General features: G+C 40.3%; 1 protein-coding gene across 2 annotated transcripts in view; it reads left to right on the forward strand.

Annotated features, from left to right (window-relative positions):
* The window catches only part of LOC148889666 (protocadherin-15-like), a 239531-nt gene that overhangs the window by 143519 nt on the left and 74755 nt on the right, over window positions 1-21257 (forward strand). For both annotated transcript variants that reach the window (XM_089011774.1, XM_089011773.1), the window contains 5 exons: window positions 1906-2099; window positions 3384-3516; window positions 4318-4397; window positions 12358-12451; window positions 18238-18366. In XM_089011774.1, coding sequence (XP_088867900.1) covers window positions 1906-2099; window positions 3384-3516; window positions 4318-4397; window positions 12358-12451; window positions 18238-18366 — 630 coding nt within the window. The remainder of the gene's footprint in view (window positions 1-1905; window positions 2100-3383; window positions 3517-4317; window positions 4398-12357; window positions 12452-18237; window positions 18367-21257) is intronic.

Genomic DNA, 21257 nt, shown 5'->3' on the forward strand with positions numbered 1-21257 from the left:
TCTTTAAAAAAAAAAATGTCTGCTCGCCCTCCGCGAAATGAGGCCAGCGGCCGTGGCGTGTTCGGCGTTAGCGCTTAACCGTTTTTTATAAGCCCTTTATGAAAGAAGCTAAGCAAGGAAGTTGCCTGCTGCTGCTGTTGCTGTTTTTTTTTTTTTTTTTGAAGCCCTGACGTGTCCATTAAAATGAGGTGCGCTTGGTTTAGGATGGAAAATTCGCAAAGGATGTCTAGAACGTCCAGCGAGGCTCGCCGATCCTCGCAGCGGCCACAAAGTAACCAGCTGATCCGGACAAATGCGTTTGGAAATCAAAGCGAGAACCGCTTTCATTTCAAAATCGCACCAGCATCCATTCAGCGTGAACTTGTTTTTGTAACTGGCGGGTATACGTATTGTCATTGGTTGCCATGACAACAAAAATATCATTTATTTGGTTTTGATGTTCTGTAAAAGTGTTGAACATTTCTATGCGAACCTTTATGTATGTTTTTCTTAAAAGTCAAAGTCAGCTTTATTGTCAAATATGCATGACATACAGCACAGATGAAATTACTGTTCTCTCGGACCCAGCATGCAAGGCATTTATAATGACTTTAACAAACATAATAAACATGAAAACGTTAAAATCGTCTTCAATACATTATTTCTAATATTTTGTCATGTGTTTCGATGTACCAGAGTAATCCAGAACGAGAGTAATTGCTAGAGAAAGAGAGAGAGAGCGCAACAGTCTAAAACGTCGACATCATCAGTTTATCTACTTTTGGTTTATAAGGTGCACACATTTTTACTGTATCTGTAATTTGTGTCCATAATTTGTAAAATCACTTAAAATGACTTCTACTGGGGGTATTTTACAAAGATTTCACAGCATATAGCTATATTTTACGTTTTAAGACTCACGCTGAATATTCAGCAAGTCTTGTTTTTGAGTAGGTGACGATTCCTGACGTGACGTCACGGAAGGAACTTCCCTGACCGAGAAAGCGACACACAATGCATTTTGCGGTACTTTGTTTGGTCTGAAAACTTCGTGTTGATGGCGAAATTAGAAGAAAAAAACATAAATAACACCATGGTGAATTGTTGTGTGTTGCAGCAAGACTACTATTTGATACTAGTTGACGCAAATTCCCAGCAGACCAATCATACCATTTCCAACGGAGCTTGGGGGCCATCTTGTGCATTTTCTGGGACTCTACATTGGAGTCCAGATGCCTCAAAACAATATAGGAGTACTCCTTTAATCGATTGCAAACATTTTTGCTTTCCTCTTCAGAACTATTTGAATCATATTCAGAACTGGATGAGTAACAAGGAAGCATCTTTTCCAAATCTGAAGCCATTGTTTTGATTTTCGAGCAAGGCAAAGACGTCACCACAAACAAGGGGGCGGGACCTCTGAAACTGGCCACTTCCGGTTTCAATTGTCTGCAGTTTCAGCAGACTTTTTTTTCCTTGGTGTTTTGCATTCGACTAAAAATTTCATACTGCGTGTGTTGGGTATTTTAGATGCTATAAAACGTTTTTCTGATGTCCGTTAGGAAACAAAAAGCGATGTCCTTTGACAACCGACACCATTTTTTTGTTCGCATAGAAACGTTAAACACTTTTACAGGACAACAAGAACAAATAAATTTGATTTTTGTTGTCATGGCAACCAATGACAATATACCCCGCCAGTTACACTTTTATTGATCTCCATCTCAACAGGCTCCCGCCACCCACTGCCAAGATTTATCTTCACCACAACATCTATACCTTTAATGTTCCGGAACAAAGCTCGCTTTTCTGTTTGGTCGTTGCCTGACATCAAAACCTGGTTCAAGTCATTTTCACGCTCAAGTGGTTCTAAAAGTGCCGGTTGGGTTGATGCGCCTGCTTTTTTCTGTCTTCCCGCGTCAAAAGTTAACGGCGGAGGATGCTGACGAGGGACTCAACGGACTGGTGACCTACGAGATCCTGGCAGGGGATCAGGGACATTTTGTCATTAATAACCGCACGGGTCGCATCACGGTGGCACCCGGGGTCAACCTCGCCGTTGGACGATCTTTCGCACTGACCGTCAAGGCGTCCGATAACGCGCCGGAGTCCCTGAGAAGGTACGAATGCGCGAACGCAAATTTCATGTATATGTACATACATATACAGTAAAGTCTCGTTATATCGATATCGGATATATCGATAGTCCCGGTTATATCGATACTATTTCTATGCACGCACGGAGAAAATTACATGCAAACAGGGTCGGATATATCGATAGTCCCGGTTATATCGATATTTTTTCGGACTCCCTTGAATATCGATATAACGAGACTTTACTGTATTTGCACAGCACATGTATTTAGTTCTTCTACTTCTTCCATTCATGATGTTGCTGCTGTAAATTGGGGATTTCTCCAGGTTTTCTTATCTTATTTCGCTTAAAGTACTGTATTGTCCGGTGTATAAGGCGCACCGGAGTATAAGGTGTTTTTTCAAAATTTAACTTTACTGCTGTAAATTGGAAATTTTTCCGTTGTGAAGACTAATAAAGGTTTTCTTATCTTATTTTGTTTAAAGTAGTGTATTTTCCGGTGTATAAGGCGCACCCCCCAATGAATGGTGTATTTTCAAAATGTAACTTTACTGCTGTAAATTGGGAATTTTTCCGTTGTGAAAACTAATAAAGGTTTTCTTATCTTATTTTGTTTAAAGTAGTGTATTTTCCGGTGTATAAGGCGCACCAGAGTATAAGGCGCACCCCCCAATGAATGGTGTATTTTCAAAATTTTACTTTACTGCTGTAAATTGGGAATTTTTACATTGTGAAGACTAATAAAGGTTTTCTTATCTTATTTTGTTTAAAGTAGTGTATTTTCCGGTGTATAAGGCGCACCCCCCAATGAATGTTTTATTTTCAAAATTTAACTTTACTGCTGTAAATTGGGAATTTCTACATTGTGAAGACTAATAAAGGTTTTCATGTCTTATTTAGCTTAAAGTACCGTATTTTCCAGTGTATAAGGCGCACCCCCCAATGAATGGTGTATTTTCAAAATTTAACTTTACTGCTGTAAATTGGGAATTTCTCCATTGTGAAGACTAATAAACGTTTTCTTATCTTATTTCGCTTAAAGTACCATATTTTTTGGTGTATAAGGCGCACCGGAGTATAAGGCGCACCCCCCAATTAATACCGGAAAATACGGTGACAGTCATGGAGGATTATGTAATAAAGTATGACTTTCCCTCTTCTGTACGTTTCTACAGCCAAATCAAAAATCATAATTTTAAAATGAATATATGATGACATTTGTTTTATGAACATGCTTTTTCTATTTTCTACGCTTCTGCTAATTTTGTTAGCTTTTGCTAATAAAATGGCTAACTTTTTTTTTAACCAGGAGCTCCATCACAACCGTCTATATCGAAGTGTTACCGCCCAACAACCAGAGCCCGCCACGCTTCCCCTTGGTCACTTACAACCTGGAGGTGAGCGAGGCCACAAGGATTGGCGCCATTCTGCTCAATTTGCAGGTGAGTCATTGATTTCTGCATAAATAAATACATAAATACATAAATAAATACATTATTGAGACACACCCTCATCTTACCTAAACTCTTAATCATCTCCTTTATCATCCAACCATACGTTGCTGCTCAATTCGTTTGTAAGACTTGCGCTGAGTCTTGTTTTCAAGTTGATGACGATGCCTGACGTGACGTCACGGAAGGAACTCCCCTGACCGAGAAAGCGACACACAATGCATTTTGGGTAATTTGTTTGGTATGAAAACTTCGTGTTGATGGCGAAATTAGAAGAAAAAACATAAATAACACCATGGTGAATCGTTGTGTGTTGCAGCAAGACTGCTATTTGATACTAGTTGACGCAAATTCCCAACAGATAAATCCGCCCATTTCTAATGGAGCTTGGGCGCCATCTTGTGCATTTTCTGGGTGCTACATTGGAGTCCAGACGCCTCAAAATGACACGGAAGGACTTCTTTAATCGATTGCAAACATGTATGCTTTCCCCTTCAGAACTATTTGAATCATATTCATCATCGGATGAGTAACATCTTCTCCGAATCTGGAGCCATTGTTTTGATTCTCGAGCAAGGCAAGACATCGTGGCGTGACATCACGAACAAGGGGGCGGGACCTTCTGAAACTGAAACTTTCTGATGTCATTTTGAAGTAGTTTTGGGACACTTGGCCTGCGTGTTTTGGGTATTTTAGATACTATAAAACGTTTTTTTTTTAATGTCTGGAAATAAAAAAATGGTGTCAGTTGTCCTTTAAACCGCCCCCCTTTCCGTTGTCATCTCCCTCCAGGCCACAGACCGAGAAAACGACCCCATCGCATATCACATTCTGAGTGGAGATTCCCAGAAGGTGTTCAACCTCTCTGAAACGTAAGTCTGCTGCTTTGTCCTGCGTGTACTGCCTTGGGGGGGCATATCTGAGATCTAAAACGGCGTGATACGCAATGGTCCGTGCTGGAGATTGCTATTGAGATTTATTGGTTGGAGTGCGGTAATACTTTGGACACTTACCTGCTTTGACTCACCGCAAAGAATCCCAATGAGACAGCTTGCTAAAAAAAAAATCAGGGTAGGAGTACTGCAGTCAACGACCAGTGCCGCAGTTTGAGCTGCCGCGACTTTTCTGCTCTCTGAAACTCATTTCAAGAGCCTTTGCACAATTTTCGGAAATGGGAACTATGGGGCAGGCTAACAAAAATGCAAGTAGCCCCGTGAAGCTTATACAATGATACCTCGGTTTACGAACCCCTTGACTTACGAACTTTTCGGTTTACGAACGTTAAATTTCTGAAAATTTTACCCTGGCATACGAACTATTCTTCGGGATACACACGGAGCTGCCACAATGAGTGATGTGTCGTTCGCGAACGAGCCTGTTCAGCAATGAAGGGAGGGTTTACAGACAGAGAGAGGGTGAAGCCATTCTCCAAGAAAATAAAATGGCAGCCGGCTTGTTTTTGTCCTCTATTCCCCGCCCCATTCTTCTGTTAAAGCCATGTGATTGGTCCAGAACGAAGCAGTGAGTGGAAGTGGTTTAAACATTAAAGAGACAGGCAGACGGCAGAGAATGAGAGTGACAAAATGGATAGAAAACTGTGACATTTGGACTCGTTTTAACTTTGATAGTTCGAAGGCAGAGTGTAGACTGCAAGGTTAAAATTCCCATCAATCAGGCTCCACAAATAACCCACACAAGCCATCTGTACACTTGATGCAAAAAGCTATCAACCCAGCTAAACAGAACACAATTCATGAGGAACTAGGTAAAATTATCGCAGCGAAAGCACCTAGCACCTACAAGGGATCGATCATTCCTCAAGATGGTGAAAGAAAAACGCTATGTTCCTCATCAAGTGTTTAATGCTGATGAAACCGGCCACGCCATTCCATCAAGCCATCAACGACCATCACAAAGGTAAATAAAATGATTTTATGATACAGTACAGTATTTCTTTAATTACAATACCATATTACATTTGTTATACATAAAATAAGGTATATTTTGTGTAGTTTTAAGGCTTAGAAAATTAGAAAGTAGAAAATTATGTTTTATGGAGACCGGATTATTCTCATTTTAATGGTTTCCTATGGGAAATTAATTTTTGGGGTACACGCTTTTCGCCTTACACTGTCTGGGAACCAATTAAGTTCGTAAGCCAAGGTATCACTGTACTTTGCCTGCAACTATGAAATTAATTACAGAGTTGTGCAGATGCACATTTATTATACATAAAATAAGGTATATTTTCTGTAGTTTTAAGGCTTATTTAGTAGAAAATTATGTTTTAACGGAATATTCTCATTTTAAAGGTTTCCTATGGGAAATTAATGTTTGGAACACACACTTTTCACCTTACACACACTTTCTGGGAATGAATTAAGTTCATAAGCCAAGGTACCACTGTATCACTTAAATTTGAATATGCTATCAAAAAAATATATTGGCATCGGGCTGCAGAATTTGGGCGTCGGTCAAGAAGGCTACGTCCCCTGCCGGCAGTAAAAGACAATCTTCCTGTTCTAGCCTTTGTTCACAGTGTCCGATCGAACATCTCTGACACCGACTCAAAATCAATACTGCCATATATTTTCAAAAAAAAATAACATAAAATAAAAAAATACCCTGCTCTGCTGCCTGCCTGTCGCGTGTTGAGGAAACTCCATGAAATATTAAGGTGCTTTCCCCCACCGTCTTGTAAATGAGGAAGTCAGTTTAGAGCGGTCAGGACGCGAGGAGACTCGAGATGCTGTACTTCCTGCGGATAGCGCGATGCATCGAAAGTCACTTTGATTTGTGTTATGCCAACGGACAACAGAAGTTATCTCAAGGAGAGAGAGACAGAGAGAGAGAGAGAGAGGTAGAGGGGATGGTGGGATAATAGGTAAGTATCAGTCGCTGGTATCATCAGCTTCCATCAGACGCAATACTTTTCAACTAGGCATGGAATCAGCCCGATACCAATACCTATTTCAGTTTCACTCCCCACTCAGTGATCTTTTGTCATCATTTCATTGTTGTTTGCACTGGCGGCCCGTCAAGGCATGCAAGACCTTCTCTGCTGGCCTAAAAATATCTAAATCACAGATTAATGAATCATATTTTGTCCATAAATTATTTTTTTTTCCCAAATTATATTTCATCTTCCTTCCACTGATTTTCCCCTGTTGCTGTCATGATCTGGTTGGCGACCAAGGGGGGGGGGCGCTGTCGGCCCCGCCTACACCTGCACAGGTGCTGGTCGTCCCGATCAGATTGGCGACCAGCTGGTAGCGACGTCAGCCCTGCCTGCAGCCTCGCAGGTGCTGGTCGTTTAATCATTGACACTGAAAAGGACACCCGGCACGACCATCCGGTGCCGGTTCATTGTTTGTTTGCTGCTTGGTTGCTGCATGCATTGTGTATGTGTTTGTTTAACCTTGGCGGACTTTTACTTTTGGTCTTCTTTTGCTACTTTGTATTTTTTCCATTCAGATGATTTTGATGTTTTACATTTTGTTCCTGCTGACCTTTATTTTAATACAATTTGTCAAACAACCTCCTACTCACTCCTGCCTGCTTCTTGGGATCCGCACCCGCCATCACCACCTCGCAAACCGTGACAGTTGCGTTGCTTCCGGATGTGTTTTTTAACTATTTAAGCATTGAACCAATCACATTTCAGCCATTATTTGTTACTAGGGTCAGAAATATACCTGGACGCCTTCACAATCAGTTCTGTAGGTTCTGGAGCATAACAATCAACCGTTATGAGACAGTTGATTTAACCAATCAGTCACAAGCCAATCATAGTATGACTAGCCACGAGTGATAAGCACATACTGGCAAGAGCTAGCACAGTGTATCAATAGCGAGCTGTATAAGCAAATATATTCAGTTGGTTTAATAGCAGTTTTGTCACCCCACAATGGATGAAGGAGGAGATTAAATTCATTTTGTTGAACATTTACTGTAAAAGCCATTTTGAAGATAGACTTTTCAAGAAAAAATCAAGGTCAAGAAAGGTCAGTCGGTTATTTCCTGGCTAATGGTACCCCCTAGTGGATTTGTAATAAATCACACCACCCTATTTTTAGTCTGGATTGATTGAGACGCAGCACTATTGAAGGCCTAGCGATGAAATCCACGGCCCATCACTGGTTGTTTGTCTCTTGATGGGGCCTTGGGATTTACCGGCAACCATTTCAAAATCTTAAGATTTATCTTAAGATCTTTACTCTTTTTCATTAAGATTAATATACTCGGTTTGCGCTAGAACTCATTAGATTATTCCGTTTTCCCATTTGTGTCATTGTAATTCCCGCAGTAGCGCTAGCAACTGTCGGTGGTTTGAACGCTAACGACAACTAGAAGTCATCTTCGGCGACCAATGTGCCTGAAAGTTAGTCGTACGATTATATAATATTAGTGATGCGTAAAATCAGTAGGTGCCGTTAAACAGCGCGGTTTTGGCCGGTGAGTGACGTGGGTGTCAGCAAATGATAGCGTCTGGTCCGCTTTTGTAATATGTTTTCCACTCTGAGTATTGAGTGCCTTGGCAACGATTGCTGCGCAGATATTGAATGAATCTTTTTTTTCCATGTTGCTTCTGCGGTATCGGTCTTACATTTCGAATTCTTCCAAAACGGCGAAGCAGACGGTGTGATACGGCACCCCCTCTGAATGAAGACTGATTAGCTTCTACTCTCATTAAGTTGTGCATACAATGCACCCGCTGAGACTTGTCATTTTTCAAACTTTAAAATCTGCCCCGCGACGAGATTTTTTTTGCACTGCTGCGTTTCCAGCATATGCTGCCGCTTTCTTTGAGCTATTATGAAAAATGAGCACTCGGCCCTTCGCTTCATATCAACAGCACAGTTTCCCTTAAGAGGGGATGCTAGAAATGGTCGCCATAGCAGCGCTAGCTATAAGACGTCATCTGGGATGGCGAGCAACATTAGATGTGGTACAGGTTATGTTGAAAAGGTTTGTTCAGCCGTCATCTCTACTTCTATGAAGGTGTCGGACTTTTCGCTCCTCATCCGAGAAGCTTCGTCAGAGACCTGAAATTTGCTGGTAGCTCTGGTCCTAGATATGCATCCCTAATGTCCAGAAGTGGTGGTGCCAGACCTCTGCTTTGATAGGTCCCTGCTCTAAGGTTGGGGAGTGCAGAGGACTAAGTAATCAGTTTAGCCTCAGGGAATAGTCCTCTGTCATCTGGTCATCTGTGCTGTATGTCATGCATATTAGCATATTTGACAATAAAGCTGACTTTGAGTTTGAGTTTTGAGCAGCAGTGAGCGGAGGTGGTTTAAACATTAAAGAGACAGGCAGACGACAGAGAGAGAGTAACAAAATGGAAAGAAAACTGTGAAATATGGACTGGTTTCAACTTTGATAGTTCATAGGCAGAGTGTAGACTGCAAGGTTAAACATTAGCATCAATCAGGCTCCATAAATAACCCGCACAAGCCATCTGTACACTTGATGTAAAAAGCTGACAACCCAGCTAAACAGAACACAATTGATGACGAACAAGGTAAAATTATCGCAGAGAAAGCACTTACAATGTATCATTCCTCAAGATGGTGGTAAATAAAACAACTTTATTATACAGTACAGTTTATTTCTTTAATTATTATACCATAGCACATTTATTATAAATAAAATAAGGTATATTTTGTGTACTTTTAAGGGTCAGAAAATTAGAACGTTGAACATTTTGTTATATGGGGACCTGGGAACGGATTATTCTCATTTTAAGGGTTTCCTAACGGGAAATTAATTTTTGGGATACACACTTTTCACCTGACACACTCTGTCTGGGAACCAATTACGTTCGGAAGCCAAGGTATCACTGTATATATATATATATATATATATATATATATATATATATATATATATATATATATATATATATATATATATATATATAGGGCCAGGGCTACCAGCAAATTGTAGTTCGCTGGCAAAGCTCCTCCAAAGCTCCTGAGAAGCGAAACGTCCGACACCTTCAAGGAAGTACAGATGACGCCTGAAGAAACCTTTTCATCAATGGACCACTCCTATACGACTTAGAGCTTACACAGACATATTTTGTTATGTTCTTGTACCTGGACCTGAGCAAGGGTACCAAGTGTGTGCAGTCAATGTAAAGAAGCCGGTACAGAGTCGCTAACGGTAGCATAAGATCATAATTCAACGACTCGCCCTGTCTTACGTGGTCGCTGACCATGTCATACCTTTTATGACCACACTGTCCCGTCTTCTGAAGACTATTTCAGGCAGAATCGTCGTAAATTGGCCGTTTCCACAAATACGGTACAAGAATCATCTGCTACGTTGACACAAACCTTATCTGGAGCTCTGAGATTTTGATTGATGCTGTCTGTGTCTCGATATCATACCTCCACACTGAATATATTGATCCAAATTCTTCCGCGACATCATTTATCGCCGTTAAACCAGAACAATGGTCAATGTATCATTCCGAAATGTGGGACACAAGTCAATTTATGACCATTAATCCTGTGTGAAGTGCGTCATTAAGATGGCAGCTGTGCATTTATCACGTCAGAGGTCTTTTTATTTGCTTAAACCACCACCTCCCTTCCACCATTTGCATATCGTCCACCAACAATAGAGCCTCATCTTCTGAATTACAGCTTGTGTCTGTTGTCATCCCGTTTCCGCTCTAAATTGATCGATAGTCACATTTAGTTGAATATTTTTCACCAAATACAACCCAAAGTAGAAGTTTATTTCTTTAATTATTATACCATAGCACATTTATTATACATAAAATAATGTATATTTTGTGTAGTTTTAAGGCTTAAAAAATTAGAAAGTAGAAATTTATGTTTTATGGGGACCAGGGAATGGATTATTCTCATTTTAATGGTTTCCTATGGGAAATTAATTTTTGGGATACACACTTTTCACCTGACACACTCTGTCTGGGAACCAATTAAGTTCATAAGCCAAGGTATCACTATATCACAAGGTATCAGTTTCGCCAGAAAGAGGAGTCGCAACGACAAAAAAAGTGATGCTAGCCCAACGTTTCGCTACTGTGCTAGCTATCTGCCCCATAAACAATCCGTTAATAGATCTGTCGCCGAATGTAAGCTCGTCAACTCCTGTGGAAGGTTTCTGGTGTACATTTCAAGACAGCCTTATTGTCGTATCTTGAAGTTACCTTGGAGTTGTCAAAGACGGATTGGTTGGCGCTCTCGTAAATGCTCTGTCTTTGCTCTGTCAAGCCGTCGTGCCCTCACTGACCGCTAACACAGCTCAGACTGTTTGACTCTTTATAGCGGATTTGAACCAGTGACTTTTTAAAACCTGCCTGGATGAGAAATAGAACACAACTTTTTATGTATACAGGTAACATCCGACTTACAACCGCCCGTACTTACGACCACGACCTCCAGACCCTATTTTTAAAATTTTAAGAGGGAGAGTTTGCGAGTCATTTAGCTTTCTAGTCTCTATTCAACGTTTTGAATGGATTTCGACTTACAACCACTTTGACTTACGACCGTTTGGTCGGAAAGGAACTGGGTCGCAAGTCGGATGTTACCTGTATATTTTTTGACATAGTTTGTCACTCGTACATACTAAACATGCTAAACCTAGCAAAACATGTAATGTTCCTCTTTTGATAACATGAAACGGAAGCTGATCGGAAAAGTCTTTTTAAGAAGGAAAAAGAGAACTCTCTGTTTCCCATTGTTTTGTGTTGTGCGCCCGTGAGTGTTTGTATTAATACGCTCCCTCCCGCCGCCGCGTCTTCCGCCATCACGTGTGAATGTGTGTAAACAAAGATAATTCTGAGCGACGCTCTCGGGGAATGCGCGGGACGCTGTATGGAAAGCTTCCTTGGCTAGCAATTTGTAGCTTTGATGAACTGCAGCGACTCAAAGTGCGACATGGATTCCCCGCTGGTTGTTTGTGCATCTGGATGAGAAGCGCTGCAAAGTTTAAAAGACCACCTGCTTCCCCCCGCCTCAGTGGCCGGAATTCATGAATACGCCTCATCTGGAAGTAAATACATTCGGGTGGAAGCAGGGGCGTGACGCGTCGATGTGCTTACAAGGGGCAAATAATGGAGGTCTTTTGGGTGGTCGTTGTTTGTGAAGATGCGTCTGAATCTGTGGAATTTAAAGGACAACCAACACCTCTGGACAAGTTGTGTCCATAATTTGTAAAATCACTTCAAATGACTTCTACTGACCGTATTTGACAAAGATTCCACCGCGTATAGCTATATTTTACGTTTTAAGACTCGTGCTGAATATTCAGGAAGTCTTGTTTTCGAGTTGATGACGATTTCTAACGGAGCTTGTGCGCCATCTTGTGCATTTTCTGGGACGCTACATTGGAGTCCTGACGGCTCGAATTGATACGGAAGGACTTCTTGAATTGGTTGCAAACATTTATGCTTTCGTCTTCGGAACTACAGTAAAGTCTCGTTATATCGATATCGGATATATCGATAGTCCCGGTTATATCGATACTATTTCTATGTACGCGCGGAGAAAATTACATGCAAACAGGGTCGGATATATCGATAGTCCCGGTTATATCGATATTTTTTCGGACTCCCTTGAATATCGATATAACGAGACTTTACTGTATTTGAATCATATTCATAACTGGATGAGTAACAAGAAAGCATCATCTCCGAATCTGAACTCTCTGAAGCCATTGTTTTGATTCTGAAGCAAGGCAGTGTGTGACCAATGGTGACGTCACAAAAAAAGGGGGCGGGACTTTCTGAATCTTCCCAGTTAGGAAACAAAAAAATGGTGTCGAATGTCCTTTAACGCTTGATACTTTCCACAGGATTGGCCTTCTCATTTTGGAAAAAGCTCTGGATAGAGAAACCAAAGATCGCTACCGTCTGGTTGTCACGGCCTCGGATGGCAACCCTGGAGGGGTAAGACCCTTTTTTTTAAATCCATAGAATTATGATGCGCTTGTTTATTTTTTTAATGAGCAACTTCTTAAAATAAATCTTTCTCTTAACCCATTCACTGCCGTCCCCGAATATATTCGGGAATTGAAAATATGGCGTCAAGCACCATTCCCGAATTTGTTCGAGTTTTGTTTTTTCTTGCGGGGGCTGCCGATAAAGCGCTGGTCAGACCTCTGGCAATGTTTTTTTTTTTTTTTCGCTTCCACAAGGGGCAGCATTTGCCTTTCTTCCATGTTCGTGCTTTGTTACAGCTTCACTTGTTTTTAAAGCGCTTTATAAATCAATATGTATTTTATGGTATTTTGTACAGCTGACCCCATTTCAAGTTCAGAAACTCCAGAAGCAAATCACTTAGGTATTAACTTTTTTTCTGATGAAAGAAGAGAGTGGAAGGTTTCTGACGCTGCATTGAATGTTTATGTAGTCCTGAAACTGAATATTCTGTGGGTCCTGGAATTCTAGTGAGAATGACAAAAACCCTGGCACTGGAGTGGACACATTTTTGCTCATCGTCTGGCAGTGAATGAGTTGATCATAATTATCTTTTTTTTTAAACCATGGAATTATATACTTGTTTTGTAATCATCTGCTTCCTTTTTTAACCTTCTAAAAATTGAACCATATATATTTTCTATTTGGTTACAAAAAATTCTGCACTACCGATGAGCCCCATTTATTTATGTATTTATGTATTTATTTATGTATTTATGCATGTATTTGTTTGTATGTTTGTTTGTTAATATCTTTATATATGTATATCTAGCTAGCTATCTAACTGGCTATCTATTAGTTATACAGCTACCTAGCTAGCTGTTTATCTATTGGCTATCTATTAGCTAGCTAGCCAGCTTTCTGTCTATTTGAGTTACTGATTGGTTGAGTGAACGCTGGCTCGTGTGGCTGCCGCTGCTCACCCACAGAAAAACTTATCCTGTGACTGAAAAGTGACCTTTAGAGTTTTGAAAGGCGCTTATAAATGAAATGTATTATTATTATTATTATTATTATTATTATTATTATTATTATTATTATTATTATTATTATTATATATTGTATGCATTTATTTCGTTATTTCATTCTTTTGTTACTTCGTTATTTAGTTTAGTTATTTAGACATTTAGTTATTTAGTTATTCAGTTATTCGATTGGTGATTTAGTGATTTAGTGATTTACTGATTTACTGAATTGCTGATTTAGTTATTCAGTTATTTAGTTGGTGTGTTGTTTGGTTCTTTGGTGATTTGGTTATTTGATTATTTGGTGATTTGGTGATTTTTGGTTATTTGGTTATTAGGTTATTTGGTTATTTAGATATTTAGTTATTTAATGATTTAATGGTTTATTTATTCATCTACTTTTTGATTTATTTATTGATGCATTTATTGACATATTTATTTATTTATTTGTTTTGGGGGTTTGTACTAGCAGATTCTGCACCCCACCACCCTCAATCTTCAGATTAAGACACAGGGGACCCCATATTTTTTTTTTGTCTGCTTTCCACTGATAGTCGTAACTTAATTAAATTTCATCACAGTTGGCCATGATTTGGTCAGATGTCTCCATTCCTGGCTAAGATGAAATGCGGCGCCTGTCCTTTGTTAAAAATCCTGGTTCAAAGCCTCTCTGTGAAAGTGATGATGAATATACATATGGTTTTCTTTTTTCTGGGGGGGGGGGCATGAAAATTGTAGAGAGGTAGTGGAAGTGATTGAGTCTATTCTTCTCACTTTAGATGGACAGATTGTAGAAGCCAATAACCTTTACCTATCTTGTGTGAGTTTTAGATGGAGGCAAGCATGTCCGGCGCAAAATAAATTACCGTTGTGATTCGAGTGAGCCATGTCGGCGGAGATATAAAAAAAAAAGCTGCCATAAAAGGAGGGGGGAGTTCAATGAGGAAGTGATGGTGAAGGGAAAAAAAAATCACCTGAGTTAACTCAGCCTTCCATTACAGAGACCTAATACGCACTCGAAGGTCTGCTGTTACTTGACCTAGCAATGGTGGAGCGGTGACGCTTCTCTTTGACAAATTACAAATTCAATTTCACCCACTCACCCACACACACACACAAAAAAAAATCATACTTGAACTCTAACAAGTCGCCTGGTGGCCCCTCCTGACGAAACCGAGATGCTTTTAGATTCAAGGTGAAACATACTCAACAACCTGAAAGTCATTCGGGAACTACCATGATCTGGTTTTGAATCTTTACAGATCTTTTGACGTTTAGTCATTGTACTGTAATTCCTCCATCTAAATTATGCACCCTCCTTCAGCTCATTGAACAGTAGATGCATTTTCAGGTGCGCTTCATTTTATTTGCGGATCGGCGCCATAAGACACATTCATAAAACACTTTGAACAACTTGGTACGAGCTCTAACGCAATATCAGTTCCCAGGATGAGGTGGAAAATTCTCTTATGATAATTAAACACTTCGCTTGCCAAAAAAAATCAAACAAGATCTCAACTTTGTTTTATTCTTTCTTTAACTTTAAGTGCAAAGACTTTCAATTGTGTGTAAGAATATTTGACGCTCAAATCTGTGAATCTGTAATTAGGTACTAATAGGACCTCTTTCAGAGATGTTCAATGGGACACTGTGGACAAAGGCTCAAACCAAGAAAGATTGTCTTTTACTGCTGGCAGGAGACACAGTCATTCATGACAGACGCCTGAATTCTGCAACCCTCTGCCAATCTATTCATTGATAGTATATGCAAATTAAAGTGATACATTAGTAAAACATAGATGAAAAGGTTTCTTCAGCCGTCATCTGTACTTGTTTGAAGGTGTCGGACGTTTCGCTTCTTATCCAAGAAACTTCGTCAGCAAACTAAAGTCTTACTGCTAGTTTAGGCCCTATATATATATATCCCTACTGTACAGACATAGCGGTGCCGTACTCTGCTATGATAGGTCCCTGCTCTCAGGTTGGGGGGAGCAGAGGACTACTCCCTGCCACTCCACTGATTGTTCCTATTGTTCTGACTAACGAATGCCCCACTTCGGTAAAGTGGGGCACCACTTAGTAAAACATAGTTTTCTTGATTAGAATACCACACCACTTGAGTTCTAAGCACAGACAGCTGTAATGAGCTCTTCCTGTGAAGGAGTTTCAAGTCGTAAATTACTGCGGTGGTAAAGGAGTTTCCCAAGTCCTAAATTCTGTCCAAGGCCAGATCTCCTCGATGAAGATGACAGTTTAACAAGCTGTGTCTGCTGACCTCAGATTGACCCCAGGTTGTCTGTGCTTCAATTGTGTATTCAAGTCACACATGTTTACTAAGCATATAACAGCATGAAAAAAATAATGCAAAAAAAATATTTATACTTCGCAACAATGTTTTTTTTTTTTTTGCGATTAGTTGTTTTATTGTGTTTCAAGTTGTGAAAAATGGGGCAGGCAATTTTATGGCCGGGCAGGCAACTTTTCAGAGTTGTCTACCCTGGTCTCCGGTAACTTTTTGTCATGAGTTTCAGACACTGGTATTATGATATTATGATTATTGTTACACTCCTTAAGACTGCGTGTTATTTAAAGGCTATGGTGACACAGAGATGATGAACTAAAAGGAAATTGAACAACTTTATGAGCCTGCCAAAATTTGGACATTTTCCTTACTCGTAGCACAACTTTTCCAGCTCTGTGCTCAATTTTAAAATCTGTATCTGGAGATGTGAAGTCTGTAAGACCGCCTGCCTTGCGGGCTCAGATATCCGCCGGGATAACACCCCCCACTGCTCCACATTGCCCTCGGCTAACGCACTACATGAGTCCTAACAGCATGATCTGATTCACTGCTTCCGGTCAGGCTTGTCACTTGAAAAGCCGACGTGTCAAAACACCCACACCTCTTCTCACTGCGTCCTTTTGGTTACCACGGAGCACCGACGTTTGACTTTAAATAAATAATAACCGCTCGTTAATCAGGCTCTCGGCTCTTGTGGCTTTGATGAGAAACTTCATGCCAGGATGGTGACACTAATTGGCTCCAGGTCTTGTGGCAAAGTGAAGAATAAATAGAGCCTGTCACCACCGCACTGACGTAAATGCTACCCAGCTAGTGTTGCGTATGAGGCGCTAGCGCTAGCCTCATACGCGACGGTTTCCAGAGTGTCAGCTCCCACGTGAATGTCTTTAATTACGTCCGAACAAAGCAAACAACAGTAGCGGGATGAATCCCAGAGGAGACGACGAGATCCAAGAACTAGATCGTTTCCTCCCGGGGATGAACGCCGCTCAAGCGCCGTAGTGAACTTCAAACGCAAAGTCTGGCGGGAAGTGTTCCAAGCGCCGACCACTCCCACTTTGTAAACCGTCCCCTCCGCGGCGGAGCATTTATAGCCACGATTAGCATACGGCTTTGTTGCCGGTTGGTCGTTTTTCCACGGTTTCCCCAGTTACATATCAGTGATTTGCCAAGCAGCAGTATGAGTTGTTCACAGGTGTCAAAGTCAAGGCCCGGGGGCCAAACCTGGCCCACCATATCATTTTATTCGATCCATGACATAAAATCAAGCATGTAAACTCTCATGATGCTTGCTAAAGTCTGAACCAAAATTTCAAACTGTCACACATAAATCACAATAACAGTCATTATTCTTGACCTGAAATTTGAAAACTACCAAATTTTCTGGTATATAAGGCGCACCCCCAATGAATGGTGTATTTTCAAACTTTTTTGCATACATAAGGCGCCTGGACTACAAGGCACACTTTCACTGAATTAAAAAAGTTGTCCAAATATAATACAGGTAACATCCGACTTACGACCTACTTCCGTTCCGACCAAACGGTCATAAGTCAAAATGGTCGTAAGTCAAAATCCATTCAAAATGTTCAATAGAGACTCAGAGGCTAAATGACTCACATACGTCCCCTATCTGGTGCCATTACACGGTCGATTGCTGTGCGAGAGAGATGCTGTCTGGCTGGCCAAAATTGTCGTACACGTTGCCGGCCAGCTAGCGCGTTGCGGGGCCATGCGCAGAATTAACATTTTTAAAATGGGGTCTGGAGGTCGTGGTCGTAGGTACGGATGGTCGGAAGTCGAGCCGGTCGTAAGTCGGATGTCACCTGTATATAAATACAGTAAAGTCTCGCTATATCGATATCGGATATATCGATAGTCCCGGTTATATCGATACTATTTCTATGCACGCACAGAGAAAATTACATGCAAACAGTGTCGGATATATCGATAGTCCCGGTTATATCTATTTTTTCGGACTCCCTTGAATATCGATATAACGAGACTTTACTAATTTTGTTCTCAACACCTGTAGGACACATATTCGCGATAAGATAACAAGGTAAATTCTATGCTAACTAACTATGATTCACATACAGTAAAGTCTCGTTATATCGATATCGGATATATCGATAGTCCCGGTTATATCGATATTTTTTTGGACTCCCTTGAATATCGATATAACGAGACTTTACTGTAGTTGCGAAATAAGGCAAATTAATGTAATCAAATTAATGTAATGAAAAATACTAAGACATTGAGGAACAATTAATTTTTTCGCAAAATACTGATTCTAGAAATACTCAAAATCACGAATCATGCCCCACATCGCCCGTGATGTCATAAAATTGCGACGCGATGCACTTGAGACATTTACGATGTTTTCCTGCCATTGTTTTGAAATGAGCTTGACTTCTGTTTCACGCATGTCGGCTTTCGCCAGGGGGACCTCTGTCGCATATTTCTTATACATCTGCATCCCTCCCCAGACATCAACGACAACAGTCGACATCGTCGTGACGGACGTCAACGACAACGACCCCGAGTTTGATCCCGGCGCTCCCACTAACTTCACCGTCCGAGAAGAAGAAGCACATCTCTTTGTGGGACAAGTCAAGGTAAGTTGTACATGTGAGGTGACGCAGTGTATCATATTTTTGGGTGTATAAGGCGCACTGGGGTATAAGGCGCACCGCCAATGAATGTAAAAAGGTTACCAAATATAATATACAAGTACAGTGATAGCTCGTTTTACGAATACCTTGGCTTACGAACTTTTCGGTTTACGAACGTTAATTTTCTGAAAATTTTACCTTGGCATACAAACTATTTTTCGGGATACACACAGAGCTGCCACAAGGAGTGACGTGTCGTTCGCGAACGACCTCGTTCTCCTAACAAGAAAATGGTAGTCGGCTTGTTTTGTCCTCTATTCCACGCCCCAAGTCTTCGGTTAAAGCCACGTGATTGGTCAAGAACGCAGCAGTGAGGGGAGGTGGTTTAAACATTAAAGAGACAAGCAGACTACAGAGAAAGAGTGACAAAATGGATACAAAACAGTGAAATTTGGATTTATTTCAACTTTGATAGTTCATAGGCAGAGTGTAGACTGCAAGGTTAAAATTCCCATCAATCAGGCTCCACAAATAACCCGCACAAGCCATCTGTACACTTGATGCAAAAAGCTATCAACCCAACTAAACAGAACACAATTGATGAGGAACTAGATAAAATTATCGCAGAGAAAGCACCTACATTCCTCAAGATGGGAAAAGAAGGTTACAATCCTCATCAAGTGTTTTATGCTGAGGAAACCGGCCACTCCATTCCATGAAGCCATCAACGACCATCACAAAGGTAAATAAAATGACTTTATTATACAGTACAGTTGAGCTCAGCCTTTTTAAGCATACAGTGCAAAGTCCATCCCCGCCGCAGACGTCATTCCACTCAAACGCCGAGGCCGGAGATGAGCTTGATCAAGAGGGTGTTTCATCTTCACGACGCTCCTCTATCGTAGCTTTGCTAGCGTAAGGACACGACAATCGAGTTCACCCATTTGAAAAAAAATTGCTACCGAGCGGTCAAGCAATCTACTTTTTGTACAAAAAGTCAAGAATGGAGAGAGAGGCTTTGTGTGCCGGATTTGCAGCCATTCACCAAGGGCACTTTCCATAAAAAAAGATATATAAAGAAAGTACAGTTCAAATAAAAAGCTGATGCTGAAATCTCAAGGAGAACATTAAACGGCACGTCCTAAAAGTTTACAATGCGTCAAGGTGGTCATCCACTCAGTTTCTAACTACTGCGCTCATTTTTTAAATTATATTTTATAAAGCACTTAATTGCTTTGGACATTAATGAAAAAAACATGCCCGATTAAGAAAAATTCAATGCAGTTTGTCACAGAGATCCGTTGGACGCTATTATGTAACATGATACAATTTATTTATTCTATATAGTGATACCTTGGCTTATGAACTTAATTGGTTCCTAGAAAGTGTGTGTAAGGCGAAAAGTGTTTATTACAAACATTGATTTCCCATAGGAAACCATTAAAATGAGAATAATTCGTTCCCATATCCCCATAAAACATAATTTTCGACGAAATAAGCCTTAAAGGACAACCGACACCTCTGAACAAGTTGTGTCCATAATTTGTAAAATCACTTCAAATGACTTCTAGTGAGCGTATTTTACAAAGATTCCACGGCATATAGCTATATTTCACGTTTTAAGACTCCTGTTTATTTATTTATTTGTTTTTTATGCACAGTATTTATGTTATGTTTATTTAACAATTTATATATTCATTTATGTATTTATTTATCCATCCATCCGTCTATCCCTAGTTAGCTAGAGAGCTAACTAGATAGCGTATCTATCTATCGAACTATCAATCTATCAGTCTATCGATCTGTATCTATCGATCAATCTTAATATCTAGCTAGCTATCTAGCTATTTATCTAGCTAGCTTGCTATTTAGCTATCCGTACATCTATCTATCTATCTATCTATCTATCTATCTATCTATCTATCTATCTATCTATCTATCTATCTATCTATCTATCTATCTATCTATCTATCTATCTATCTATCTATCTATCTAGCTAGCTAGCTAGCTAGATACCGAGCTACCTATTGATCCATTGATTTATCTATCTATCTATCTATCTATCTATCTATCTATCTATCTATCTATCTATCTATCTATCTATCTATCTATCTATCTATCTATCTATCTATCTATCTATCTATCTATCTATCTATCTATCTATCTATCCTTCTAGCTAGCTATCTAGCTACCTTGTTAGCCATATATCTAGCTATCTATCTAGCTATCTCGCTATCTATGTAGCTATTTATGTATTTATTTATGTATTTATTTATTTATTTATTCATACCACAATTGACTTGAAGACTTGACTTGTTTCTTCCTATTTTTTGATTCATTCCGAACACGTCCCGAGCGATAAAAGGCAGGACTTGCATAACCGTAGCGTCTTGGCCTTTTGAACCGGCGCGCCATTCGTCACATCTCCCAAGTGACAACCGGGATGAGAGCCCAAATTACGTGAGGTTTGTTTCAGCCGGCGTCTGCAGGCTGTGTAAATATGCAAGGTGTTAAAGAATGAAAAGCTTGGCTCTAATGGATCGTGTTCTGGATCAGATTACAGCACAAAACATCTGCTGTCAGCCTCAAGGCAAACGCCTTTAAAATTTCAAATGCGCTGCTCATTCGCTGTGAATATTTAGCGCTTTGCGCTATTAACGGGCGGATGTCAGTAGTCTTACTCACAGTTTACGTCTAGCGAGTCAGTGGGGAAAATGAGGTTATTTATGACTTTTGATGTATTTTTCATCCCTTGTGCTGCGGCATGCTAATGGCGTTGCGTCATTGACAATGGAGGTGAGGGAACGGCGGAGGCAGATTTTATTGATATTGTGCATTTCATCTCAAAGGCTGTTGTTATTTTTTTAATCATTCAAAGGTAAACGCTTCAAAAT

The sequence above is a fragment of the Hippocampus bargibanti genome, linkage group LG13 (assembly GCF_051943395.1).
Source record: "Hippocampus bargibanti isolate YZ-2025 linkage group LG13, ASM5194339v1, whole genome shotgun sequence".
Lineage (NCBI taxonomy): Eukaryota > Metazoa > Chordata > Actinopteri > Syngnathiformes > Syngnathidae > Hippocampus > Hippocampus bargibanti.